The 27,397-nt window shown below is 36.9% G+C and overlaps 2 protein-coding genes across 5 annotated transcripts in view; one reads left to right on the top strand and one right to left on the bottom strand.

Moving 5' to 3' along the window:
- LOC110376589 (solute carrier family 22 member 3) overlaps positions 1-20,824 on the top strand; it is a 38,696-nt gene extending 17,872 nt beyond the window's left edge. The window contains exons 1-12 of one of the 3 annotated variants that reach the window (XM_049842439.2): positions 3,787-3,933; positions 9,344-9,573; positions 13,183-13,366; positions 14,036-14,165; positions 14,961-15,089; positions 15,886-16,078; positions 16,374-16,479; positions 16,730-16,962; positions 17,204-17,283; positions 17,610-17,785; positions 18,186-18,340; positions 19,396-20,824. In XM_049842439.2, coding sequence (XP_049698396.2) covers positions 3,889-3,933; positions 9,344-9,573; positions 13,183-13,366; positions 14,036-14,165; positions 14,961-15,089; positions 15,886-16,078; positions 16,374-16,479; positions 16,730-16,962; positions 17,204-17,283; positions 17,610-17,785; positions 18,186-18,340; positions 19,396-19,462 — 1,728 coding nt within the window. In that variant the 5' untranslated portion in view covers positions 3,787-3,888 and the 3' untranslated portion in view covers positions 19,463-20,824. Of the gene's footprint in view, positions 1-3,786; positions 3,934-9,343; positions 9,574-13,182; positions 13,367-14,035; positions 14,166-14,960; positions 15,090-15,885; positions 16,079-16,373; positions 16,480-16,729; positions 16,963-17,203; positions 17,284-17,609; positions 17,786-18,185; positions 18,341-18,666; positions 18,830-19,395 lie in introns of those variants that run through there. The other 2 variants (XM_049842437.2, XM_049842438.2) reach the window with 2 other exon arrangements.
- A 424-nt stretch (positions 20,825-21,248) lies between these two features.
- LOC110376591 (general transcription factor IIF subunit 1) lies at positions 21,249-27,234 on the bottom strand. Of its 2 annotated transcripts, none has more exons than XM_064034792.1 (13): positions 26,993-27,234; positions 26,472-26,665; positions 25,905-26,039; positions 25,372-25,473; positions 25,154-25,222; positions 24,853-24,974; positions 24,416-24,541; positions 23,926-24,037; positions 23,572-23,637; positions 23,094-23,248; positions 22,560-22,679; positions 21,946-22,075; positions 21,249-21,487 (listed from the first exon to the last, which is right to left on the bottom strand). In XM_064034792.1, the coding sequence occupies exons 1-13, from the start codon at positions 27,011-27,013 to the stop codon at positions 21,280-21,282; spliced, it is 1,560 nt and encodes a 519-aa protein (XP_063890862.1). In that variant the 5' UTR covers positions 27,014-27,234; the 3' UTR covers positions 21,249-21,279. The 2 variants fall into 2 exon arrangements, with proteins under 2 accessions (XP_063890862.1, XP_063890863.1); XM_064034793.1 differs by having other exon boundaries at positions 21,946-22,072.
- Between the last annotated feature and the right edge of the window lie 163 nt (positions 27,235-27,397).

Raw genomic sequence — 27,397 nt, 5'->3', positions numbered from 1 at the left:
GCTTCAAAGCACATGCAATATAAAATGCCAATCCTTAAGGAAATACCCTTGTATAAATAAATAATAAGTAATCTCGGATTTTTTGCGGGAAATTGCTGAAACAGATCCTCGTTTACTTATGGGTTTGGAGAAGCAGGGAACAAAACACAAAAAACATCCTGTTTATACAATTTTTTACAAAAAGAAAATCTCATTATCTCATTGGAAACGGGTCAAAATATTAAACTTGATATGTACCTATGTACGACCTGATTTTACATGAAATACACATTTGCTTTTATAAAAAAACATCTCATTTAAATCAGTTAATTCACAGCTAATCGGAAATCTAAAAGTTTGATGGATGATTCACAGATTATTTTTAAAATTAAACAAACTATCGGGCAACAGTCTCGTCTGCAATATGCGGGGTTTCTAAGACTGATAGTGAGACGCCGTGACGTATACGTATCATCAGGAAAACCACTAGGAAATTTAGGTACTAATTGTTGATAAAACCGTATTATGGACTCCCAAATTCCCAATTCCGATACAATAAATCATGATAAATTGTTATATCATAATTATAAATTATTATTATATTATGATGTAAAAATAGATTAAATCTGACCGCCACGTCTGAGTAACAGACTGAAAAATATCAATTTTATGATTGATTTATTTTAATTAGGTATGCGTGATTTGTGTTACTGAATATGTAGGTAAATGTTCTGTTAGTATTTATACCAACTTATACCTACATAGATTATTCTTTATTATACACCAAGAACTTACTTACTCTTACCTACTCTTCCATACGTACCAAGGACGATTGGAATATGCGGTGTCCATGTAAGAGGTTTATCAGGTATGCATAAAGTTCATTCTAATTTAAAGTTTTGCTATTATCTAGTAAGTACCTTCTTGGAAACAGTGCTTTCATACTAGCGCTACCTGCTAAGTTTTTCCGCACGGTTGTCCAGGGAATAATATACTTCTTTGGTACAAACCTACCTTTGTATTTACTCGTAAAAAAATCTAGGTATATAACTATGTAAAAGAAAGTCATGTTAGTTACACTACTTATAGGTAATTCAAGAATAGCTGAACCGTTTAATCTGAAAATCAGAGGGAAGTTAGCTTAGACCCGGGAGAAGGATATTTTTGGCCCTATTCTTTAGTGCTTAAACGAAAATAGTTTTATTTAGGCTGACTGGTTGAAAACCTTGCGATTTCGCAACCCTGATTGCCTAAAGGTCAAAGGTCAAGCGATAAGACGCTTTTAGCCTGTCAAGCAGCCTAAACTGTGTAAAGTAAGGTAGGCCAACTGAACACACAAACAGTTCCGATAGCCAAGGTTGCTTCAAGTCTAGCTTTTGAGGTAAAGCGCTAGGTTTAACCTCCTTGGTATTTTTTTTTTTAAGATTCGTATACCTTGTCGGGGCTGTGGGTTGTTCGAAAGAGTTACCGCGGCGCTGGTACATAAAAGGCCTACCACGGAACACGTTGGTTTTTAGTCAGTAAGAGCCCGACTCTCCATGATTCATGATTTTTGAGGTCGTTAAAAAAAAGTTACCTGCATGTAAATTTTAAGGGATGTATTGTATATATATGTCCCTAGTTTTGCAAACAGGCCATTGGCCATTTCTCTAAAAGGCCATTGCCCTAGATAAAAATGTAGCTGATCAAAATTTGCAGTCTGAAAATGTATTCTCAATGTAAATCAGTTTTTGGCTAATCATTTCAGTTAGTGTGATTAATTACATAACGAATTATGATTATTTAAATATCCTCTATAAATGGGGTAATGGATTTTTAATAATATGTTTTATCTAATGTGACACGTTATACGTAACCGTGTTTTTGATCCATTACAATGATTTTGTTAGCCTTGACATTGATCTGTAACGATTCTCGTTTAAAAATAAAACATTTCATGCATTCAGGCTCAGGAACTTTCAGTCCATAGCAACTATACACCGCAATGTTTGGAATATTTGCGTAAGCTTCGTGATTCATTGTTGCGATTTCATATTTATAGTGTTGATGTTACTACACTGATACAATATTATCATTATCTATCTGGTTAGGTAACTTCGTTCATTGGCGTCATTCAGATCCGGCCTGGCGCCATTTTCCCTGTACTGACAACTTTTGTCTGCAGCTTCAGATCGTTTCTTCCATCTTACCATATACCGTTCTTCACTATGCCTGCTTAGACCTGGTTTCCATAAAAGAAATAGATCAAAAAGTCCTTCAGTCCAGCTTTAATGCAGTCTTCTGTCAACTCCGCTTGCTATTTATTTCGAAGAGCTCGTTGAGTAACATCCTCGAAAACAGCAGCGAGTAACAGCTCCCCCCGAAAAGTCTCATAGAACTTAAAACCACCGATTTGTAGGAAAACAAGTCCAACTGCCAACTGGTCATCCTCTTTATTTGAATTGCACCTATAGCAATACGTAGCAACTGTCAAAGTATGAATCGAAATCGCCATAGTGACATACAAAATGGAGTTTTGAGATTCAGATGATCGTCTTCAAACATAATAATATGTATTTTAGCGATTAGCAGTTCTTTGCTAACCCAAAACCGTTTGGTGGCTGGAAAATTACCTGTAGGTAGTTACTTATAGGTATTTATATGCCTAAAAAATCTAATAATATTGTTGTCTTGTCTAATCTAATACCCGTAAAATATTAAGCGTATCAAGCGATTAGTCACAACCGCTTAATTATGTCAATCGGCCATTAATTTGTTAATTACATTCATTTCCTTTTTATTGTCTCTGCGTGGCGATGGGTGACGATAATTTGTATTATCATCGCGAAAAAAATGTTTATTTTAAGAAATCCTTGTTTATACCAAGAATCTTGGAGATTTTTTTTGATTGGCATTTGTTTAACGATACAAAGGGTTGTGCCGTAGTGTAGTAGAGACGAAACTATTAAAATACATCCATCTCAGCAAGTCCCAAAATACATAATGTATTTGTATGATATACAACTCCAAGTGAAGTGGATGAGTAAGGGTGTGCTGGTCAATGAGTGTTCATTACTGATGATTCGTTGATTGAACGCAGTCATATTCTCGCATTTTCTTAATTGCTGTGTCTGCTTTCTCGGCGCCCAATCATAATGCATTAGTTATTTTAAATATAGAAACGACGGTACTGTTGAGTAGAAAATGAACAAACTTAGATTTGTAGAGCAGTTAGCTGTCTTGAATTGTTGTTAGCTTGAAAAAATTACGAAAGAAAAGCTTTATGTAGGTAAACAGTAGACTTCCGCGGTTTTCGAAATCGTCGATTGCCTTTTAAGTAAATGCAGTCTTTTGTTGCCCGCGTGCTGTACCTGTGCATCATAGATTTTTATATCATTATCGGCCTTATCGTATCATTGATGGGTGCAGGTCTCCTTGAAGACAGAGAAGGATTGAGCGTTCATCACCACGCTTGCTCAATGCAGGTGAGTGATTCTTACAGATTTTACGAACCTGAGTGAGTGATTCTAAGATTTTCCAGAGCCCCCAGTTAGATGCAAGGTTTTAAAAAAAATTGTACTATGTTTGATCACCGTAGATATGAAACGGGTGCTTATGGGATAGTTATTTTTAAATTATTGCGCAATCATCCACAATCCTAAACTATTTATTAAATAATCCAAAACCAAACAAATGACTCAATTATTTTTACAAACATTTATTTACCTATCATCATCTCTGCGTTTTGGGAGGCCTTGAAAACAGATGACTATCACAAAGTTATCACCAGCATTAGGTACCATAGATTAGGCACAATTCGGCTGTCACTCGTAAATATATTATCCGGCGCCGAATGTTATCATTCAGTGTTCTGACTCCGGAAGGGAGGCACGCGTGTTCTATATATAAAAGTGCTGAAAAACACGTGCGATGGATACGGCGCACGAGATGCGTGTGATTCGCGGAGAAGAACTCGTTAGTAGATATTTTTATTTATTCATAAATTCTACGAAATTAGTCCGAAGCTAATTAGGAAGAGAGATAAAGCTGATTATGAATGCTGTGACCGTGTCTTCCAGTGTACAAGTCCCTGAAAAACATTGTAGGATTCAGACACGTTTGGCAAAGATCCAAGTACTATGCAAAGTTTCCGTGGAGTATAATTTCATGTACTAGTGTATTTTGTTGTTGTTTTATTGTTTGTTTACTCTTCGGAATACCTAACAATAATTTACACTTTAGGTATGTTTATATTGTTACCGTTTCCGCCTTTTGTGTTAAAACGCAATTCTTTGATGGCACACTTTTTTCGGATCAAAGGATTTAATCAGGTCTAATTAGGACACGGGAAAAAGCTTCTCCTTTTTTGGAGTTGTTAAAACGAATAACGGTTAATAATTCAAACGACCCCCCGAAGAGTTTTAAATACTCGTTTTATATTTTACAAACTATAGCTTCCGCTAGTGGTTTCACCCCCGTCCCGCGGGAACTATTCCACGCACCCAGATAAAAAGTATGCATTTTCCTCGAAAAATAGTTAAACGAAAAGCAAATCGGTCCAGTAGCTGCCGAAAATAGCACGTTCATACAAACAAACTCTTCAGCTTTAAAATATTAGTAGGTTAGACATTATAAATAAAAGTAAAAACTATTTTAACCATTTAACTTATTTTAACATGCCTGTGAACTGTATAATTCAAATTAAGTAGTAAAACTTAGGAAAACTTATTAATTTCTTTCACAATAGTAAACTTCGGTGGTGGAAGGTCAATGAAGTTCTACAAACAAGTACAAACAAGTTCTATTTCAATAAAGTTTTTCAAAAGACCATATGACTTGATATGACTGATATGATAAGTAGTACCGTTTCATCACGTTTCGGACTTACATATACATATATTTCTAATCGTTATCAATGATAAACTTAATGCAATACAGTCGGTTGTAGCGATTCTTATCAATAGGATTTTACGACTCCGTTCAATATAAACAAAAAATCTGATCTGATTTTATTGAATTTAATCTTATTATTAAATATTATCCAAACAATGTTGATGTACCAGTATTTCAGTTGTAATAATGTCTGCTACATCATATAATCTGCGGACATTGACCTACTTCTGTTAAAAGATAGTCGCAATTGTAAAATCTGCAGTTTTTATCAACGTGTGTGTATTACAACTTTGCTCTACAAGTCAAATAATGATCGTTAATCTATATAGGTACTACAGTAATGAGGAAACATTTTGTTTGTTTGTTTGGCTTCGAAACTATAGAACCGATTTGAAAAATTATTTTACATTTGGAAGGTGCACTCCTCCCAAATAACATTTTATCCTGGTACCTACGGGCAGTAGTTTCTACAGGACGTGGATGAAACCGTTGGAAAAAGACTACTGGTTAATTTGATTATGATACACCGTTTATGTAATAGGCTAGTTTCCTAAAAAATAATAATTAGTCCGTCTTGTAGATTGTCCAAAATTAAGCGATACGTATTTTTTCTTTTTTAAATTGGATCAGAACTTGTTAAGATATAGCGTGTTAAAGTTGAGTGTGACGTCACAAGTTGCTACAATTTTCAGGACACTGTGACGTAAAAGGCCCCCACTCCTAATTTTTGAAGCGTATTATCTTTGTCATTTTATGTTTAATTAAAAAAAGAAAAAATACGTATCCAATATTTTTTGATTATCTAAAAAGCGGACTAAATATTATTTCATTATTTCGACCCTGGACACTACCCTCTTATATCTCAAACTACAATAGCTATTTCATTCACTCGGATTTCTGACGTTGTGCCAAAAAGCAGACTTTAATGGCTTTTTTTCATAATTTTCTACTAGGCAACCGAAATAGAATATGTAGGTAAATACTATAAATAGAGTTCGTCCTTGACCCTGCGAAATATTTAAGTAATCGCATAAGTAATATCAAACTATGAACCGGTTTATTATTATCTAACTAGTCATCTTATTAAATACTTTAAGCTTTTTAGCGTGGTGGTGATCGCTTTTATCCAAAAATTCAACCTAATGTAAATGGGCTATCTAATACTGAAACAAGGTTTGATATCTGACAATGAGATTAGCACATTCAAACCTTCTTGAAGGCCTACCTATAAACGATGTATCATTGATACCTACAATATTGATTTCCTCTCATATCTGATAAAACAAACATTCAGCATTTTTTCCACACATTGCAATGCGATCCTTGTATTGTGTAATACAATAACAATTGCGCAATGTTACACTAGATGTCCAAGTCTAGCAGTGTTTGCGCAGGCGTCAAGAAAAAAGGAAATGACTCACTATTTGTGTCTGCTAGGGAAATTCGAGACGGTCATTCACAACAATTGGCCTATTGAAACATTTGATTATCAAGTTTTTTGATGGCTTAGCGACGGCGCCGTTTAATCGATGTTATGTCAATCAATGTCAACACGTTGTTAATGTGTTATTTTTAATCCCCTAAGCAAAAATAATGATTTTGAACCGCTATGTTTGAGTGTCTGTCGGTGGAACCATAGCTCTTGTATACTAACATTGTAAAGCTTGAGAGTACTTGTATGCACTAATCTCAGGAACTACTGGTCCAATTTGTAAAATTCTGTCAGTGTGAGACAGCCCATTCGAGAAAAGCAATTGTCTATTTTTTATCCTGAACGCGAATGAAACTTTTGGAATTGGATATTTTTAATTCAATTCAATAGTCTAATCTAAAATTCTGTCAAGGTGATAGTAATTTCTTTTGAAAGTCTCAACTTGGCAGTGGTTATGCTTAAAGTTCAGCTATACAAATCTGAAAGCTTGCCAAGTGTGGAGCATAAGTAGTTATGTTATGGCTCACCTGCTAGTTGGCTTGGCATTCCCAGCCATACCGTTCAATGACCTCTTGTGGTAAGGGCGGTTTTCCACTTGAGCAAAACGATAGATAGTCAAAATAGAATTCAATAATTCAATTTATAGGTACTACTCGTGGATTATTTTATGAATGGTTTCTTTCACTATCAATGCTCTCGGCAATACTTAGTTTAGATTAAGAGTTTCCACGAGTTTTTCAGTAAGTACTGCCAATTGCGGGACTTTACTATGGAAGTTTAATGCTTGCCCCTGATAATAGCTATCCGGTACTAAATAAAATATACCTAAAGTTACTCTGTGCTGAAAGAAGTTTGAAAAAACTTGATGTCTTTTGTTTCCTAAATTCGTAAATCGAACACAAATGGTTTTCAAACAGCTGATTATGGGGTCGCCGGCCGGCGGTCGTGCGTCGTATTAGGAGTATGTAGAGATATGTAGGTTATCTTGAGATCTTGAGTATTTTTTAGGAATACAACCAATTTTGACCGGGTTTAGTAGCATTCATTTAACGAGCTCGATCGTAGGTCATTTCAAATAAGTAGAATATTCAGGTTCACGTACTGTTTATTTCAGCAATTACCTATGCATGTCCGAATATCAATCCTTCTATATATTATATCATACCGTGTATTAATAGTGAATATTACAGGTACTTAATGCTTACCTACAATACTAAGCCTTACGTAGAGACTAGTAGATAATACAATGTATTTACCGGGTCTTGCAGGAATCCTATACATGTCTCCTAGCGCTGTAACGCTGAATAAATAACGTCTAGATCTTGCTACAGCTTTCCGTAACCATCTCACTAGGTAGCAACAAACTGTATGCCACTGAAATGTCTAGACGGGATAGTAAATATTTACTTTATATGCCTGCTGACGGTACATGGGTTTATAATCCAAGGAGTTTATATGTGCCTAGAGTTTATTTGTGATGCATTTTATATGCGTACTAGCTATTCTCCTGGTGTTATCCGCGTCCAGAGGGATCTGTGTGGTACAAAAAAAAGTAGGCTATGTTCTTTCTCAGGATCTGGATGTCTGGACTGTCTGTGAACCAAACATTTAAATCTGTTTAGTAGTTTTGCCGTGTCAGGGGGACAGACAGACTACAGACAGACCGAATTAATTTCATTTTTATAGTACATACTTATTAGTATGGATGGACACAAGGGAGCATTCTTTGTGAATTTGACATCAGAGAACGTTCACGTACCCAAAACCGGAAAAAGTTGTTGAACTTGCAACCGGTTTATATTAAGGAACAATTTTATTTTTTAAAAACATTACACATACCTTCTTTTGGAAGCTTACAGCTTATCTTAGCTTAGCTGGCGAGATCTTTTGCATTTTTAACATAAAACCTATACCTAGATGGTGTTCTTTGTGTATAAAATAAAACTACTCATTGAACACCACATAAAGCGTGAATGCTGTCACCTGAAAAATTTATGCATCCGTATATCAGAGACCAGACCAGTGAGAAGGCTCCGTGGCCATCTTGGCACTCTCTCCTAAATCGAGAACCATTTGTATACATAAGCAAACATATGCTTCCCAGAGGTCCACTTCCTGCTTCTAACTTAAAACTATTTTAAAGAATAACATAGTAATGAGAGTGGGAAACATCACATTATGTTTGCTTTCTAAGAAAAAAAAATAGTCTAAAAAGTTCTTCAGCAATGGTTAGAGTCTACTACGTCGCGCATCCAAATTTAGAGTAGCCAAATCTGAATTTGTACAACATAAATAAAAAAATCTTTAAATAAAATATTGTCCGGCTCAAACATGCCATGAAAACTTACCATGAGTAAATTGTCATAAAGTACAAGTCGAATAAAGTGCACGGATATTACATAAAAGGAAAGGACAATTAAGATAATACCCAAAAATATATTCAAAAATTCATGGAAATACAACTTTTGGTATTTTCTCTTGAAATAAATGACTTACCTACATCGATCAAGGTGAACAAACTCTTGAACGAACCAATCTGCCTTGCTTTATCCTTATTGTATTCAACTTTAGTATGTATTGGGTTAAGATAATAATTTATTCAATAAATGTGTTTCGGAGTAACGTAGAATATATTTGCAGTAGTCCTGGATTGAAAGTGCTCGCTTATACGCCCACAATTTAGATTCCCTCAGTTCTTGGTTCTTGAATAGTAATTAGGGTCTTGTCATTTGCTAAATGTTATTTTTCTTCAACAATTCAATGTCAGCTTTTGTGTAAATAAAACAAAGTGGTATATACAAGTACCAAACTATAAATTTTAGACCTTAGAAAAAATGCTTCAAAAATATCTTTTGTTGGAATGGATTCTAATTGGTCCCTGACAGAAATGTGCCCAAATATGCAATGTTTCACGAACAGAAACCGGAGAAAAACATAATCTATAATACGTACAATTCCAACTTTCATTCTGGCTACGAGCCAAGGATTATAGGGTATAATTTACTCAACATCTCCATAATTTTAATTTTCGAAAGCTAAAAATAAAACCTTCTTTTGCAGGACGCGAAACAGGAGCTAACAAAACAACCGAAGAGCGATGTAGACGCTCTAGAGTTGGTGCTCCAGCACGTCGGCGAGATGGGGCGCTATCAGAAGCTACTGTTCGTCTGTATGATGCCGTTCGGTTTCTTCTTCGCGTACGTGTACTTCGTGCAGATGTTTATAGCTGCGACGCCGCAGCGCCATTGGTGTGCAGTGCCTGAATTGGCACATTTGGATATGGAACTCAGGTTTGTGGAGAATAATTTTAGAATTTTAAGTTGGTAGTGTAGCTGCGGTAAATAACATTGTTGATTTCTATACTTCCGTACCATTGCTCTTGTTTCCCATATCCAATACAGAGATAAAGTTTTATCTGGATCGCAAGTTCGATCCTCAGACAAATCCAGATTGGATATGCAATTCGCAACAACTGTATTTTCTAAAAATCGTACAATTCAAACAGTTTTTCGAATCATAGTGTTTGCAAGAACGACATTTGTCGACGATTTCGACTTAAAGTGTTTTCAAAATAGCTTACGATGCTTATTTTTTTTCGCATCATTCCCTAATCCCATCAGACTTCAGACTCAGTGCGTGGGTGGCATCGGCGATGGCGGTCGCACAGATTAGACTAGCTCGAACCTGTACCGACCTGCCAACTTCATACAAGTTCGGAAGAGTGCGATAAGATACGAAACACGTAAAATAGAGAGCGATAGAGTTATACAAGATGAGCTACGATGAGGCAGCATGTTTTAATCGTCTGATAAAAGAACTTCGATGACGTTGGATTAGAACGAGTCTAAACACGTTCCCGTGTTACAGTAGCTAAGCTATCGGTGATAAAGCAAAATTTTGATCCCCGTCCACTTACTTATTTGAAAACATATCAATAGCACTTCACAGAAATCTATACGTCGCAAAATAACGTAGAGTACCTATGACACTTATCCATAGCTACAAGCCTACAGCTGGATTTATGCCTACGGGAGATTAAAAAATGTCCTTTAAAAAGAGTCCTGTGGAAGTATAGTTCGCATTCATTATGAAGCTTACAGGGCTTGCCTTTCAGGCTCAACCCTCCCTCTTTTGTTTGCTTTTCAGCTTATTTTCTCTCGTAAAGCTTGGTTACAAGAGAAAGATAGTTATAGAACATTTAGTTATTTTTCTTTATGAGAATTTTCAATGCTTTTGGACCAGTAGGTACCTAACTTTATGAAACTGCAAGTCACTGCGTAAACATATTAATTAACCAATTATTACATCAGCAAAATTAAAAATAGGATATTTCAGGCGTGTCGGTTGGTAGGCGTCGCTTCAATAGATTACGATCGCAATGGCCTTATACCTACTATCATCGATAAAGATTACCGATTAATCGATCCACGTGTATTTTGACATCACTACGATATAGTGATGTAATCGTGTATCTGTTTAGGTATCGATAAGAATTGTTTAATTACTAGAAATTAAGCCTTAAATCTTATTAAGTTGATGACGAGTTAATGTAAAATAGCAGGTAAAGATTATGGTTTTGTTTTCGTAATTGGGAAATTGTATTATTTAGAACGTGTTGCACAAAATCGATTACATCGTAAATATCAGATCTAGACACTCGATTGTAATTATTTGTGTAAACTTTCCTTAATCAATGGAAAGATTATAAGTAGCCGTGTAACTATTTTAAGGAATGATGAAATGCTTCAGTTGTTATAGTAGATGGTGTGTAGGATTACCGGCGGTGAAAGAAATAGTGTGCACTTGTGTCTGCGCAAATGCTTGTGCACTATAATATGTCCTGCGTAGATGGCCAACCTCTTTACAGCCGCCACGGCCGATAATCGGCTAGGAGGACATCACTGATAAACCATCTGAGCCATAGAAAAAAGTCACCCGTCATCTTTGGTAATCCTATTAACCGGTTAAAACCGGCTAAAACTAAGAGAAACAAGGCCATTTCCATAAAAGTTATCTCTAAGCGAATTTAGACTGATAGGCGATCTACCGATTGTTGGGCCCGTCGTGTATTGACGTGATAGGTGTACCGTAGACTGCACATCAGTGGTAACTGTCATGTACCTTAACTCAATAGTAATAAGTACGATTTTTCTATAAAACTGTTACCACTGACCTGAAGTAGACTGTACTAAAATGTAGGTAAATATTTAGGTAATTGTCGTGAGCTGCATATGTGGGCGTCAGATAGTGGATCATTCGATATCGTACGTCAAATTGACATGGTACTAGTAGTTACCTAGATATTGATCTAAAAATGGAGGAAAGGAAGTAGGTAATTGGCCGTCGTTCGTGAAAATGGGTCCTAATAAAATACCTCCGCAAATATATCTACCTAAATATTATAGGTAAGTAAAGACTAAATATCAGTCAAATGATAAGAATTGCAAATTCATGATTCTTAGAGTTCATGTTTAATGAACTTCGATTAATGAATTATTTCTCGGAAACAGTAGATAGTTCGTTTGCTTCAATTTTATTTTTCCTGATCCGGAACCGGTACAACTTATCCTCTTCCAGCCATTGTCATTTTTATCCAATTTATTTTTGCGACATTTTTCTACGGTGTTACTCGATAGTGTTAATTATTACTAACCAAGTTTAGATATTACACATACTTATTAGGTAAAGTAGGTATATGTATGTATATCCACTTTTTAACACGCTTCTATTAGATAAAGGAACTGCTGTTGGCATACAACATAAAATATTGATATTGATGAATTACTTCAGTCACATTTCCATATACGGCTTAGCTTAGCTCTAAATCACACAGCTAATTATGTTATAGTTAGTTAAAAGTTTGATTGCCTTAAGATTGATATTAGTCCATGACTTAATAACCCAATTAATGAATGTTATGGTTATTAAGGCTTAGTAAAATGACTACAACTTACCATATTTGTAAATCTGTGCCAATCGTGTTTACATTGTGTAGGCTAGATATTCCTTTAAAACTCAGTGGCCTCGGTAGTCTAATCCAGAGCCTCTTTTGTAAACTGTAGATAAAAATTAAATTGGTTTCATTTTTTTCATTAAATAAAGATTGACTGACTTACCGCTAATTTATTAACTATTGTGTGCATTAAAATAAGTTTAGCCATCGGTCAGGTCATCTAACTGAACTTTCGCAGTATTTTAGCGCAATTCAAATGAAGTAGGCATATCATTTAACCGATCAAAAGCAAAAAGTATACAAATCGTCGCGTCGCGTCGTGTAAAAAATTCGCACTTCTTATCTTTAGCAAAAAAAACAAGAAGGCCTTTTTTCCGTCTAGATACAATCGATACAGATAAAATATATTACAATAGAGGTTTTATCTGATTAAAAAAAAAAACAAAATCGCATGTCCGTAATCCGTCAATTGAAAGAAGACGACGGATATGACTGTATTTTGTCATGATGAGACCGACTTACACCGTATTGTTCACTGTTGCTAAGTGTAGGTACCTACTTCCAGATAGCTTTTGTTTAATTTGTAAGCTATTCTTGCTTGAAAAGGAAGTAGGCTTGACCATCTGTTCCGATTTTGCTGATTCTTCTTCTATGGCGCCTTTTCAGGTGTTCTTGAAACGTAGACAATTAGTAGCCCTCTGGTATCATTAATTAATAAAAGGCGTTTAATATTAGAAAATCTTAAAGAGCTACCTTAACCTTAAGACTTAGAAGAATATTTTATTTATGTCCGAAATTAGTGTTAACATTATTTTCCTTCGTCAAAAATAAAATGCTGGACTCATATTTTCACCCCCTTCCACAGTTAATTCTCTAACCTTTAATTTCTAACCTTATATTTACATTTCTAACATCCAATTAATAAAGTACAATTTGGTCCTTGCAGACGCAACCTCTCAGCTCCGGGTGCAGAAACAGGCGTGTGGGACAAATGTTCCACCTTCGACGTGAACTGGACGCAGGTCCTGCAGACCCTGACCCCGCCGCCACCAGGCACGCCGACCATACCCTGCCAGCACGGCTGGGACTTCGAGATGGTCGATATACCGTATCAGACTGTTGTTACTGAGGTGAGAAGGAAATATACGTAAATGATAGCTTCTGCCCGCGGTGTCAACCGCTTCCTGAGGGACTTACTTCCCACATACGGATAAAAATTAGCATGCCTGAGTGATTTTCTGGTACTTATATAAGCTATGTTACTGCCAGGTTTTATCAAAATCCATTCGGTAGTTTTTGCGGGAAAGAGGAAGAGAGACCCAGACATCTACATAGTACATATTAACGTTTAATAAATATTTGTAAAAAAGGCAGAGATAAAGCATGGAGATATAAGTGCGAAACAAAATTGAAAGAGTTATAAGGCACCAGATGTTGAGTTTAACATGAATGCATTAAACTGGTTTTCAATGAGCCAAATAAAAAAGCCGATTTCAATAAAGGCTGCAAGAAAAATAAATGAACAAAAACTTATGACATGACCTGACAACAATGCGTGAAGAAACTTTGCGTTGCGTTGCAATAAAATAAATAATACCAGTTCGTCTGGATAGCTATAATACTTATTTACTTTTAGTTTTTATACTATAGGTAGTGCCAAAAAAAAAACAAAAAATATATATATTCATCGTGAATTTAAAATTGCCCTCATCCCGCAGTATCAGATTACATGATATAAACCTCTTTTTCAACCTTGGAACAATTGCTCCAATTAACCAAGAAGTTTCTACGTATTCCAGAGAGGCTGGGTGTGTGAGAATGCTGGCTACGTACCCATGGCTACAGCTGTGTTCTTCGCTGGGGCGGTCGCTGGTGGCATCATCCTTGGTTGGGTTGCTGATCACTTTGGAAGGGTACCTGCTATCATGGGTAAGATTTTAAGATCCTTTACCTATTACTATTTCTTTGTGACGTCAGTAAGGCATCCATTTACAACTTGCGGTTAGACTAATAGTCGAAGAACAGGCTATGGCAGATGATGATGGTAATCTACTCTATGATTGACATGATAAAAAACGTCTTTTGTTTAGTTTCCACATAAAATTGGGGTTGTGAAAACCCGCGGCTGATGCAATCATTGAGTATTCATCATGCATTGTAATTATTTACCAACGTTATTTCCATTTACGTTCAGACGCAAAAACATTAAGTAAACGATGATTTCTGTACACATCGAAATAATGAAGTAATAATGTTTGCCATCTGCCGTGTCGCCCGCGACAGATGTTTGATAATAAACTGTCCACATTTGTTTATTCTGTATTATGGGAATCAGGGCGATAACATTTGTTAGTGTTTTTTTGTCAACATGTCATTTGGGACAATCTTGCAATTACGTCATGGTCACATTGAGATGACAATGTGGGAAGCATAAAATAATACATTTAGGGCAACCTAATAAGAAAACAATCTTTATAAATTGATAGCCCCTTAATAGCCCGATTAATATGATTAATCGTGGATCAGGAAGTCCAATTTTCAAACAGCCGATCATCTTTACTCGGTCATCGGTCTCTTAGATATCTATACTTAGGTAGGTCCTAAGAAACTCATGTTATAACTAGCAAAAAAGTACTTACCGGTATTGGGAACCAAATGAATAGAAATATTATAATTTATAAATAAAGTAAACAATCAAAAATCAAATGTATTTTTGTTTTCCAGGTGCCAATCTGATCGGCGGTATCGGCGGCGTGGCGACGATCTTCACGACCAGCGTGTGGGACTTCGTGCTTTGTCGGTTCCTCGTCGGCATGGCATTCGACAATGCATTTATGATGATTTATATTTTAGGTAATTTCAATTTTCATTTTTACATGGCAATGAAATTAATTTAAACGTATTGGGTATACAGTCAGTTGCAGAAACGTCCATTAAAGTTAAAGCTTTTTTAAATCTGTTGCTGACTCTTTCTTTGGCGTCGTGGTGGCCTAGTGGGCAAAGAACCAACCTCTCGAGTAGGAGGGCGCGGGTTCGATTCCAGGTCAGGCAAGTACCAATGCAACTTTTCTAAGTTTGTATGTACTTTCTAAGTATATCTTAGACGCCAATGACTGTGTTTCGGATGGCACGTTAAACTGTAGGTCCCGGCTGTCATTGAACATCCTTGGCAGTCGTTACGGGTAGTCAGAAGCCAGTAAGTCTGACACCAGTCTAACCAAGGGGTATTGGGTTGCCCAGGTAACTGGGTTGAGGGGGTCAGATAGGGCAGTCGCTCCTTGTAAAGCACTGGTACTCAGCTACATCCGGTTAGACTGGAAGCCGACCCCAACGTAGTTTGGGAAAAAGGCTCGGAGGATGAGGATGACTCTTTCTTTGGCAACGATATAAAATGTGTTAGCAATAGATTTTACAGATAAAAAAGTCTTGCGCGTAAATGAGTAGTTCAGTAGATATCCTTTATATAACCTTCCTTGTTAAATGGGCTGTCTACCACTTTTTTATATAATCGCACCACCGACCGGTCCCAGCAAGCAAACAAACAAACAAATTCAGCTTTATAAAAAGTTATAAAGGATTTGCCTGAATCGCCGACTTAATTTTCGAAGAAACTTCACGCAGAATAATACTATTTTCCATTCTTCCCCAGTTCTGGAATACATAAGCGCTCGTCACCGCACATGGGTGGCGAACATTTCTATCGCGATGTACTTCGGGTTGGGCTGCGTGTCGTTACCCTGGATGGCGCTGTGGATCAGCGACTGGAGACTGCTCGTGTGGGTCACTTCGACCCCTATGTTTATTGTGCTGTTAGCGCCGTGGGTGTTGCCTGAGAGCGCTAGGTAAGAGATGGAGGTCCTTTTGAACTATTTCATTAAAAATAAATGAACTGAAAAATGAACACTTTTGCATATTGAAGAAATATGACTTTTTTTTGAGAAGACAAGGATCATAAATGACCCAAGTATCTAAAAACTCACTTGTGATAGCTGAACTACAAGTGATAATTGCTTAAGCTTTTATATACCGTAGGTATTGTTCTGTAATCTCTGTTATTGCCTACCTTATATGCAATCCTAATTAGTAGGTGGCATATAAGGTCTTGTGGAAGAAATAGTTATAATGTCTGTCTTCCAGGTGGTATGTGAGTCGAGGCCGAACTAACCAGGCGGTGCAAGTGTTGAGGAAGTTCGAGAAGGTGAACGGCACCAAGATCCCTGATGACGTCATGGATGAATTTATCGTAAGTTCGCATTTCTACTTGCAAACCTATCAGAGAAGTTAACTGGATCTTAGAACTAAAGGCTACTTTAAGAATATGACTTGTCGGAAAGAGTAGACTATATCAAGAGTTTTCTGAAGCTGCCCCACTAAGTGACGCTTCCTTTTTAGAAATACTATAGAAAATCCTCAGATCCAAGACCGAAATAATCAGAGCCTTCTCCATATCTTCAACGGTAACCCTTAATTTTACCCCTTATTCCTCCTCACAGGTGGCATCAACACAAACCAAACAAACAAACGAGTCTCTCCTAGTCCTCATGAAGAGCGTCCCCCTCCGTACAATCATGATCCTCATGTTGATCCTGTACATGTCCTGTGCTGTGGTGTTCGATGGCCTGGTGAGGATGTCTGACGCGTTCGGACTTGACTTCTTCATCAGTTTTACGCTGACTTCGGCTACGGAGATACCTTCAGTGACGCTGCTGGCTTTTGTGCTTGACAGGTAAGTGCCTTCAGCCCAAGAGGTGCTTTTTCTTATTCGTAGTAGGTGCTGGAAGTAACTTAGCTTGAATACAATGTTTCTGGGAATAAGACCTTTGAGCTGTACCCAGAGGATGTTTGTACCTATCTATAAACCAAATTTTACTTTGATCTTGGGAAAACCAATACATCGGGACATTTTCTATGGACTTTTATACGAAAATCCTATTTCAAAATTCTAATGTTATTATGTCTCTTCACAGATGGGGACGTAGAAACCTCACCGCTGGCCCGCTGAGCATAGCGAGTGTACTCATCGGAATTGCCATATTCGTGCCCAAAGGTAACACCCTTGAATAGACTTCTTATCATCATCATCAGGCTTTTTATCGTCCCGCTGCTGGGCACAGGCCTCCTCTCACACAGGGAACGATTGCGCGTTAATTGCCACACTTAGCTAAATGCGATTAGCTGATTTCAGACTTTATAGTAGGTTTCCTCGATATTTTTCTTCATCTTTTTAATCTGTTCGTGTTGATGTCCAGAGTTGCATTGGTCCTTGTTTGACCTGGGATCGAACCCGCGCACTCATACTTGAGAGATTTTTGACCCACTAGGCCACCAATTATTCTGGAAAAGAGAAAGCTAACCTACCATTGAATTCGCCAGGCATCCCTCAAGCCTCAATGGCGATCGGCGCCCGTTTCTTCATCAACATGGCGTACACGGCGGTGATCCAGTGGTCGGCCGAGCTGCTCCCCACCGGCGTGCGCGCTTCGGGCTTCGCCGCGCTGCACATCAGCGGATACATCGCCTCTGTGCTGTCGCCTTATATTGTGTTTTCGGTAAGATAGCTAAACAATCTTCTTTTGTTCTAGAAAAATATTTTTCGATACAAGATATTCTTTTGTCTTCAAGTAAAAATAAATTCAATTTACTATGACAAAGATTTCGATAAAGTGAGAATGTTTATTGCTATTCTTTTTTTTTACAAGCACTTATCTTGCTTTACGTGCCGCACGTACGCAGCTGTACGTCGAGCAAGTAAGGCTGCACTATTCCATGAATAATTTCGTCGAAATATTTTTACTCTAACAATATTTAAATGCTACAGTCCAGATGTTAATTTAACAGCAGCTTCAAATCTACACTACAAGCAGTTGAATTCAAAACTTCAACTAGCATAACCAATCATTGTTAAACTAAAAGCTTTAACAAATACTAATTTAACTTCATTCACTGTAGGAACGATTATGGACTCTCCTACCGCTGCTTATCCTGGGAGTGGTATCCGTGCTCGGATCAGGCATCAGTATGGTCCTCCCGGAGACGAAGGGCCGGCCCATGCCGCAGACTATGGCAGATGGAGAGAGGATCGTGCAGGAACAAGGATTTTGCGGGTAAGTGCTCTTTTGATTTATTAATTATTATTTTGATTCTCTGTAGAGAGCTACCTACGCTATGTGCTGATTTAACACAAGTTGAGAAGGATAGACTACGTTCCCGAAAATCGTGCAAAATGGGAAATACTCTTCAAATCATTTGAAATTTTAAATGGTTTGGAGACAGTGGGGTAATTTAGAGGAGATGAGTGAATGCAGCGAAGTAAGGAGAAAATAAACACGTGAGTTGTGTTGTTTTTCGTTCATCATATTACTTTGCAGTTTTGTCATTGGTCACTTTTTCCTGTGTAGGTAAGTAGTCAATAGGTCATTTTTTGTTGTAGATCCTTCAACAAAGTTCGTTTTAGAAGGCGAACAGCAAAACGTGATGTAGAAGACAACCAAAGAGTAATAGGGGATAATAATGGGAAAAAGAAAGTATCTATAGTCGCTACTCAGCCTAGAACACCAGTAGAAGAACTGCATTTGTAAAAAGATGGCCTATTTACTTCTTCACTGACCTACTCTTGGGCACAGACCTATTCTTATATTAAGAAGGCATTATAAAAATTGGCGGTAATGCTACTTAATCTATTAAGAAATAAAATATACATGACATTTGACATGACATTAATTAAGGCTAGCAGGGAGATTTTAAACAATTAGACTAAATGTCTATGGCTAGTCAACATCGATATAAGTATTAGCTCAATTAGTATTTTTATATTTTTATACATGAACGTTTGTTCTGTACATTGTAGTAACTGCTCAAAGTAAGATAAGCAATAAATCATTTGTTATACAACTTACTTTATCGTTTTATTTAAATATATGTTGTGTTCGTTTTTTCCCTTACTTCTTCTTCTACTCTATCACTACGACTTTATACACTACTTAGTACTTACACATATTTTCGTTACAAAGAGAGCATTCTAATTATTTGTTACAGGGATTTCTGGCACACATCAACAGAAACAGCATATGTTTTTCTATTTTTAAAAATCGATTACCACCATTTTTATCAATACCTACTTCAATTTTCGCGTACTTTAATTTGTATTTTTTTTTCACAGGAGAGGTATACCCGATGCGGATGAAGAGGACTGGAAGACTGAGAAAGAAAAGGCTCTTATTGCGTAGCGTTACAGACTATATTCGCTTGTAATCAATCTATTAACGGTAGAAACCTCTCGAAGAATTCCTAGGACCTGCCTAGGCATGTACTTAAAGATTTTCGTCAAAAATTTTCGTCAAGCATACTTAACTAACTTAAGTGGACGGTTATCAGAATATTTTTATGTTATTTTGAAATCGTTAAATTTTACTTTGCGTTGGATTGACGAAACATGCTGTTGTTGAATTTTGAATTTTAAATGGGTTATACAGGTAAAATATTTTGTAAAGGTTGAAAACCTTCTCTTGAGCACTTTTGATATTGTGAGCACGGCATTCAGTATATTATTGTTAAAGCTGTATGAAGTATTTTGGAAAAGTTAGAGTTAAAAAGTTATTTTCAAAACGTCGTGGTTTTATATTGAGCGACTCTCTCTCGACTTATATTTTGAAGTACGTAGTGACCATCCATCCTGACGGACATGAAACACCTATACCTACTTATTATCGCAGTATCGAATTTTCTGAAACTGTTTTGACAGTAAATAGTATTACAATAAGATATTAAGCTAAGTTCAGTTTTGCTTCCAATATTGTTAAGTTTGTAAATCACTTGTTTGCCTCTAGAAGTCTAGAATATACGACCGTAAGATAGTCTAACTATTGTAAGTAGGTAGATAATGTTCAATCTCTCAATTACTTAGGTTGTTCTACAAGTATTTAACTTAGTCTTTGGTCAATTCGTAGATGTAAGGTCAACAAAGTGTATTACTAGCTATATATGTAGCTAACTTGTTTAAAACCAGTGTACCTACCAAGAAATCTTTAAAATTGTAACAGTATTTTCAATATAATTACAGTTTAAACTTATAACACCTATTTAGGCCTGAAACATATCTAAATCCAGACATATTCTGATGCATATTCTGCATTATTTAAATACATATCGAGGTACCTAAATTAGGTACATTTTAAATTAAATTGTTATTAAGTGCCTACATTTATAATCAGCTTTAGCTCATATTATAATTTAGGCTAGCCCGATAATAACTAGGATGTTTAAGCGTTGTGGTTTAGAACAAACTGTACTGTGATATTATTGAATTCAATTCAATATTATTGTGTATAAACTAAATAATAATATACTTAGTACGTTACCATCGAGAGTTCGTTAATCCTGAGAGATTGTTTTAAGATTCCAGTGACCCGCCATTTTAACAATATCGAATGATTCTTATCTCGCGACAATTGTTTTACGTTAAAAAAAATAGGTGAACTAAATAATAATTAATTTATAATTAGCATAAGTCTGAGTAATTGTTATGAAATAAATAGTTTAACTTTAAGCACAGTTGTACAATACATTCAATAAAAGTATGATGAATTTTCTATTTTGTATGTATTTACCTACCTACTGCTCTTGCCCAACCAATCATGAGGTTTCGGCCTGTAAGCTTAAAACTCACCATACAATTGGTAGCACCATTTAACAATAACCAAATAATTTTCATTTGTCAAATCGTCGATTTGACCAATGATCGGTAATTTCACGGCTGGTTATGGTTTAGTTACAGTTAACTGTAAGGGTCAATCCCCACTGAAAGAGCAGCGGCCGTAAGAGCACGGAAAATGTAAGAGCGCGGCGCGGCGCGGCCCAGCGCGGCGCCGCGCGGCCCGCCGCGCTCGCGCTCAAACCCTTGCATTTACGGCCGCTGCCGGCCGCTGCTCTTTCAGTGGGGATTGACCCTAAGGCTGAGTTGCACTATTTAAATAGTACTGAAGGACAATGCAAAGGGACAAAAAAAACTCAAAATCTCTTATTAAAAATATATTTGCCTAATAAATCACGTGTTATTTATACTAAGGTACATTTTGCCGTTAATATTCTGTTTGACGGGGTTGATTCTCTTGAGGATCTGAGTCATGGTCTCCACGAGGCGGTCGGAGCTGACTCCCATGCGTTTGGACTTGAATTTTGTGAGCAGTTCGATGGCTGTCATGGGTTTGCGGGCGAGGTACCTACGGACCGCTTCTTCTGTTACACCGTTTTCGCTGGGGGATAAAAAATAATAATATTACATTCAGAAATATTTGTGACAAAAAGGATTACCTTCAATCAAAGTCTAGAAATAAAACGACATAATGGAAATGTTAAATGTCTTTAGTGACTTACATTATGAAGGGATTTTACCAGTGCGGACAACATATCGTTAACTTTATTATAGAATATGCAATTTATTTCCAGTTTAACCTGTTCCTACATGAAAATAAGCACTAAACAGCGTCAAGTTTCATTGCTTGGTGGGTGGTAAAACAACGTAAACTAACACCGATAGTAATTTTCCCATAACACTAGCCTCTATTGTCACGTTATAAGAACGCATTATTACCATTATGATAATAGACATAAAGTTTACGTTACCACATGGATTCAACATTAAAAAATATTTTAATAACTGATTTATCATAAAATAAACGTTTTTATCATTTAGTGTTATGAATATACTCACGTATAAGAAGCGTCAAGCTTGGCTCGCTTGGCAGGCGGCGCGTTGGCGGCGGCGTTGGCGGCCGCTACTGCCGCCGCGGCCGCTGACGGCGTCGGTGTGCCTGAACGGGACGTGTTCGCGCTACCCGCTGCTAGGGGACGTAATATATTATTATTAATTTCATATACTACTTAAATTATAAGTTATATTTCTTCTTTATTCTTAGCCATGTTTTATTGGTTGGAAAAAACTTGGCGGTCGTCGTGTCCCGGAACAACTTGTGTCCAGATACGATTTCGATACGATTCCCCGGGAACGCGGGTGTAACGGCGAGCTATAGCTATTCCATTATAAATGTGAGAAGTTTATAACTTTCGATATTTATTCTCAATTTTCTCTTTTCGTATTCTTCTCAGCATGTTTGTCTGGCTTCATAAATAAATAAAACTTGGCAGTTACATTTGTCGCATATCTACTCTTCATTTGGCCACTTCTTAGTTCGGTGCTTGAAGTAGCAACTTTACTATAAATCAGCCAAATTATAGAAATACTTTTTTACAAACTTAATAAACAACAGCACTGCAGTACAATTTTTAACCTTACACTAGTACAATAAGACACATAATCGCACATACCTGATGTGCTAGCTGCCGGGCCGTTCTTATCGTTCCCGCTCTTGGACTTCTTGGGTTTCTTGGCCGTAGTGTTGCTCTCTATGTCCGTGTCCGAGTCGGAACTCAACTCGCTGCTAGAATCTGTGGATACGTTCCCATTTGATAGGTAGAAATAAGGGCAACAATGCCTACAATACTTGAACAGAACACAATATTTCCTGCACGTAATGGAAATTAAATTTTTATTAAGTTTCATTAACTATAAAAAAAAAGTTACAGCTTTTTCGTTCCAGAAATTTTGAGGTGACGGTCGGTACAACTTCGGTAAAACGTTGGTTGGAGAAAAAGGTATCGTACCTTTATAGTGGTAATTGTGTATAACAAGGTTTTTTATTCATTCTTTTACGAAGGCTTAAAAGAGGAATGATAGAACAGATTATACATATAAGCCAAATAAAGCAATGTTGGTTTGAAATATTCAGTTATGATGTGTACTAAACAAGTCACGAAAGTTCTAAAATCTTTAGATAGGGGTAGGTTTATGTAGGAACTAACCTTTCTTATTATCATCAGGTTTACTCTTCTTCTTCTTGGTGAGCTTGCTGGCTCTCTCCTCGCCCTCCTTGGTGGGCTCGTCCTCTTGTTCCTCTTCCTCCTTCTCTTTGTTCTCTTGTTCCTCTTCAGAGTCCTCGTCAGAAGCCAGGAGTTTCCTGTAGGTACCAATATTGTGTGTGAAGTTACATGGCATGTGTTACAGAACCTTGTTGCATTTAATTATTACTTGTACGACATTTTCACACTAGCGGATTTGACGCTCGGTTTGTCCGAGCTAAACCGTTTGCTCTGCACGGACGCGTTTACGCGCGACAGCCAACAATTGACATATACCGGTGCGAAAGATGATATTTAAAATCAAGCGACATTTTTTTCTAATACCTTCTGGTATTATTCGTTGATTTTGTCGCGACAAAAATCCGCTTTTATGAAAGCGCTGTTACCTAAACGTCAAAAACGAATAATAAATTGTTGTTACCTGAGCGCGTCTTCCTCAGCAACACCTTTAAGTTCCTTGTTTGCTTTGGTCTCGTGGTCCGAGTCACTACAATAATAGAACAAAATTATGTACAAATAAAGAAGTCCTCTGTGTTTTGGTAGATACGATAAACTGGTGGCTCCCGGCTGTGATTTCAACATTTGGCAGTCATTACGGGTAGTCTGAAGCCAGAAAGTCTGACAACCTGTTTTACTAAGGGATTTGCCGGGTAACGAGATTGAGGAGGTCAGATAGGCAGTAGCTCCATATAAATCACTGGTACTCATTTACATCCAGTTAGACTGGAAGCCGCCCCAAAATAGTTGGGTTAAGGCTATTCAGATGATAACATACCTCTCCGATGAGTCGGATATGTAGTCCCTCTCTCTTCCCTCCTCGTCTCCGTCGTCACTCTCTTCGAATGCCTCAAACTCTACTTTCTTCTTCTTTTTGTTTGCTGCGGCCGCTGGGAACAAAATACATCCGACATTAGAATACATATACTCCACATTTCAGTAGGTACTTATCTAAAGGTAAACAACCATGATATGGCTTTTTATTTCTAAAAGTTCATAATAAAATGTTGCTAAAATCAATGTTAAACAATTACTCAACCAATTCAATCAGTTTATTTGTTTAATGTGTATGTATTCGTGTATCATATACGCGAAAGTTTTTATCTATCTATTAATGGTCCTCTTTTACGCAAAAACGACATAATTAATTCTGATGAAACTTCGAACTTTATATCACATTATCACTGAGTACAGCTTACAATCAAACAAATAATAACATATAGGCTACATTATACCCACATACAGCAAATAGTTCCCTGGACACATACCTTTCTTCTTATTCTTCTTCTTGTTAGCGCCGGAGTCACTGTCATTGTCCTTCTCCTTGTCGTTCTCAGAGTTGGACGAGTCGTCGTCCGAGTCTATCCACTCGTCCATTTCTGATAGCTTCAGATCTGCAATTGTATATTCACATGGTTAGTAATCCCCATTAGTTATATCGAAGAAATTAAGTCAAGTGTCCCTTCTTCTACGTTTCGGAAGTCAAGATAAATTGATGGGTCATTTGAACATCTTTGGCAGTCTCTCAAAACTGTCAGGGGGTCTCGGGTTGCCATGGTAACTGGGTTGAGAAGGTCATATAAATCAGTCGCTTCAATTAAAACTGTGGTACTCAGCTGCATCCGGTGAGACTGGAAGCCGACCCCAACATAGTTGGGAAAAAGCTAGGCAGATGATGAAATATAGAATAGAATAGTATCCTTACCCTTCTTAGCCTTAGCGCCTTTAGGTTTCTTCTCGTCGGGATCATCAGCATCGTCAGCCGCGTCGTCGCCGCGCATGCGCTTGCGGAACATCAGCGAGAAGTAGTTCAGCACTTTGTTGCGTCTGGACAATTATTTAATTTTATTGTGGAGAATTTAATAAGAATTTTACCAGTGTAAAGATGATTCATTATGGTTCTTCGTTATATTTATTCATTGGGATTTCGAGTTGTGTGGATGAGTGCAGATGGAATGGTTCTCTCTTATACCCTTCAAATTGTGACCATATTAAAATGTAAGTACCTTCCAAATTCCTCATCAGCTTCTTCAGCAGATAACGCTTTGTACCGTTGTATGGGCTGGAAGTTGTACCTGAAATAAATATTTATCAATTTAACGAACATAAACCAACAGTGCCTCAATAAAATTATAACTATGCGTCAACTACTCTACAGCTACAGACACAAACCAATACAATTATAATTATATAAATAACATATGTGGTTGCATAAAATACTCACCATTCCTGCAGTGGGTAGGCGTCGATGGCGCCGTCAGCCGCGTGCGTGAATACATAGTACGCCGCGTGCTCAGACACGCCGCCCTCGCGGATACCTTTGAACCTGAAATATTTTATTTAATTTTGTAGACTTTTTCTATCTTAAAAATAAGTATTGTGTCTTGAAAAACATGTCATAGATTTAAACTAGAACCCTAGAAATATCTGTTAAATGAAATAACTATCCTTTAGGACAGTCTTACACTATCAGCAAGTATGCTAATTGAAAGAGGCTTGTGTAGGTGGTCAGCATCAGACAAAATACCAGTCTATAATAGGCCATAATGGAATGTAGTGCTGTGTAAGTACATATTATATTTATAGTATAGCTGTTTTTTCTTAGTTTAATTTACCATACGGAACAGCAGTTTGTGGTTAAAATCTGAAGCCTATCTTAATTCGACGTCTTTTTTAACTTGAAGCTATAAGGCAATCAGACCAGTGCACAATGTAGATTTAAACTACAAAATAATGTTTATTTTAATTGATACTTACTTCTTGCCAGTCTTGCCGCCAACTTTCAGTATCCAGGGCTGGTCCTCCGGCTTGTACTTGCGCGAGATGATACCGAACTTCTTGCGGCGCGCCTCCTCGCGTACATCTCGCCCGTACTCTGAACCAGCGCCGAATCTAAAAGGAAGTTTCGCAAAATTTCAATGGTATACTTACAATAAAGTGTAAGAGATTCATAGTTCAATTTTTAAGGTAAGTTTGTAAAGTTCAGTTGTGGTGTATTGAAGTTTTAAATAGGTAAACATTTAAATGGTGACCAATGATATTACTACCAAATTACTTATTGTTACGCAATAATATTTATTAACTAACCTACATCACAGGTCACATTCCAATACAGCCTTTCTAGATTTTACTGAGAGGCATTACATTACCTACATGTATTTAAATAATATTAAATATGTTAAAACCAGTAACAACAGTGATTTTCCTGTTGGCTGATGTATGTCACAACAAACAACAAACTATGTTAGCTATGTATGTATGTATCTATCTCTCAACTCCACTAATTTATAGCCTGAAGAATAAACTATATTTTCATTATCTTACTTAGGCATATCCTCATCAAGTCCTTTGAACTCCTTGATATTATTCTCTCGCTCCATCTTGACGTGTGACCATTTTGCAAAGTCTACGTTCAGTGTGGCGTTAAACCTCATTACATGATGCTTCTTCTTCACATTCTTAGGAACTCGGATCTTGAACTCCTGTACCGAGGCTGCTGAAGACTGCTGGAATGAATTCTGAAATAAAATTTAGTAAAGAGGTTATATTATAACTCCAGTTTTGTTTGTCTATTGCCGTACCAGTAAATAGGTTGGCATTATGGCTCTTATGTAGAACCATTTTTAGCGTTATTTGAAGAATGGACAGGTTTTACAAGTAGTTGAAGCTGCAGTTCAAAATATAAGCAAGATATGAAGTTTACAGCTGTTTGGCAAAATAAACACATAACCTTGGTCTGATATGAATGATTAGTGCCAAACACAGTTCCTTCTATTTAAAGTTGTTTATTGCCTCTTGTAACGTAGCTATATGAAATAAATGTATGAAAATAAACAAATACGAACCGACGGCCCAGGAGACGTCATTTTTTGATAGGATAGTCACTATTTCACACTAAGGCAGAAGGATAATAAGACTTAAACTCAATTATTGTTCTTATTTTCTACATATTCACACCTAGACTAAGTATATAGTTGATTATAACACTAAATAGTGGGAATCGAAAGACGAAAAATTAAATTATCGCGTTCTACGACCCCCCGACATTACGTACGAAATCTCACTGACGTGACGTGACAATGCATCACGTTTTGTTTTGCGAATTTCTGCGATTAGCTAGCACAAAACACGCGCTTATTGGATAAACAAAACGTAAAGGTGTGTTTTGAATGCGTGTTCGTAAACACTAAAACGAATTGATATTTTATGAATGAATTGTAAACCCGTTAGAGTTGATTAATGAAACATAG

Source organism: Helicoverpa armigera, chromosome 5, assembly GCF_030705265.1.
Source record: "Helicoverpa armigera isolate CAAS_96S chromosome 5, ASM3070526v1, whole genome shotgun sequence".
Taxonomy (NCBI): domain Eukaryota; kingdom Metazoa; phylum Arthropoda; class Insecta; order Lepidoptera; family Noctuidae; genus Helicoverpa; species Helicoverpa armigera.
Note: the sequence above shows the minus strand (reverse complement) of the source record. Positions and strands in the feature narration are given on the sequence as shown.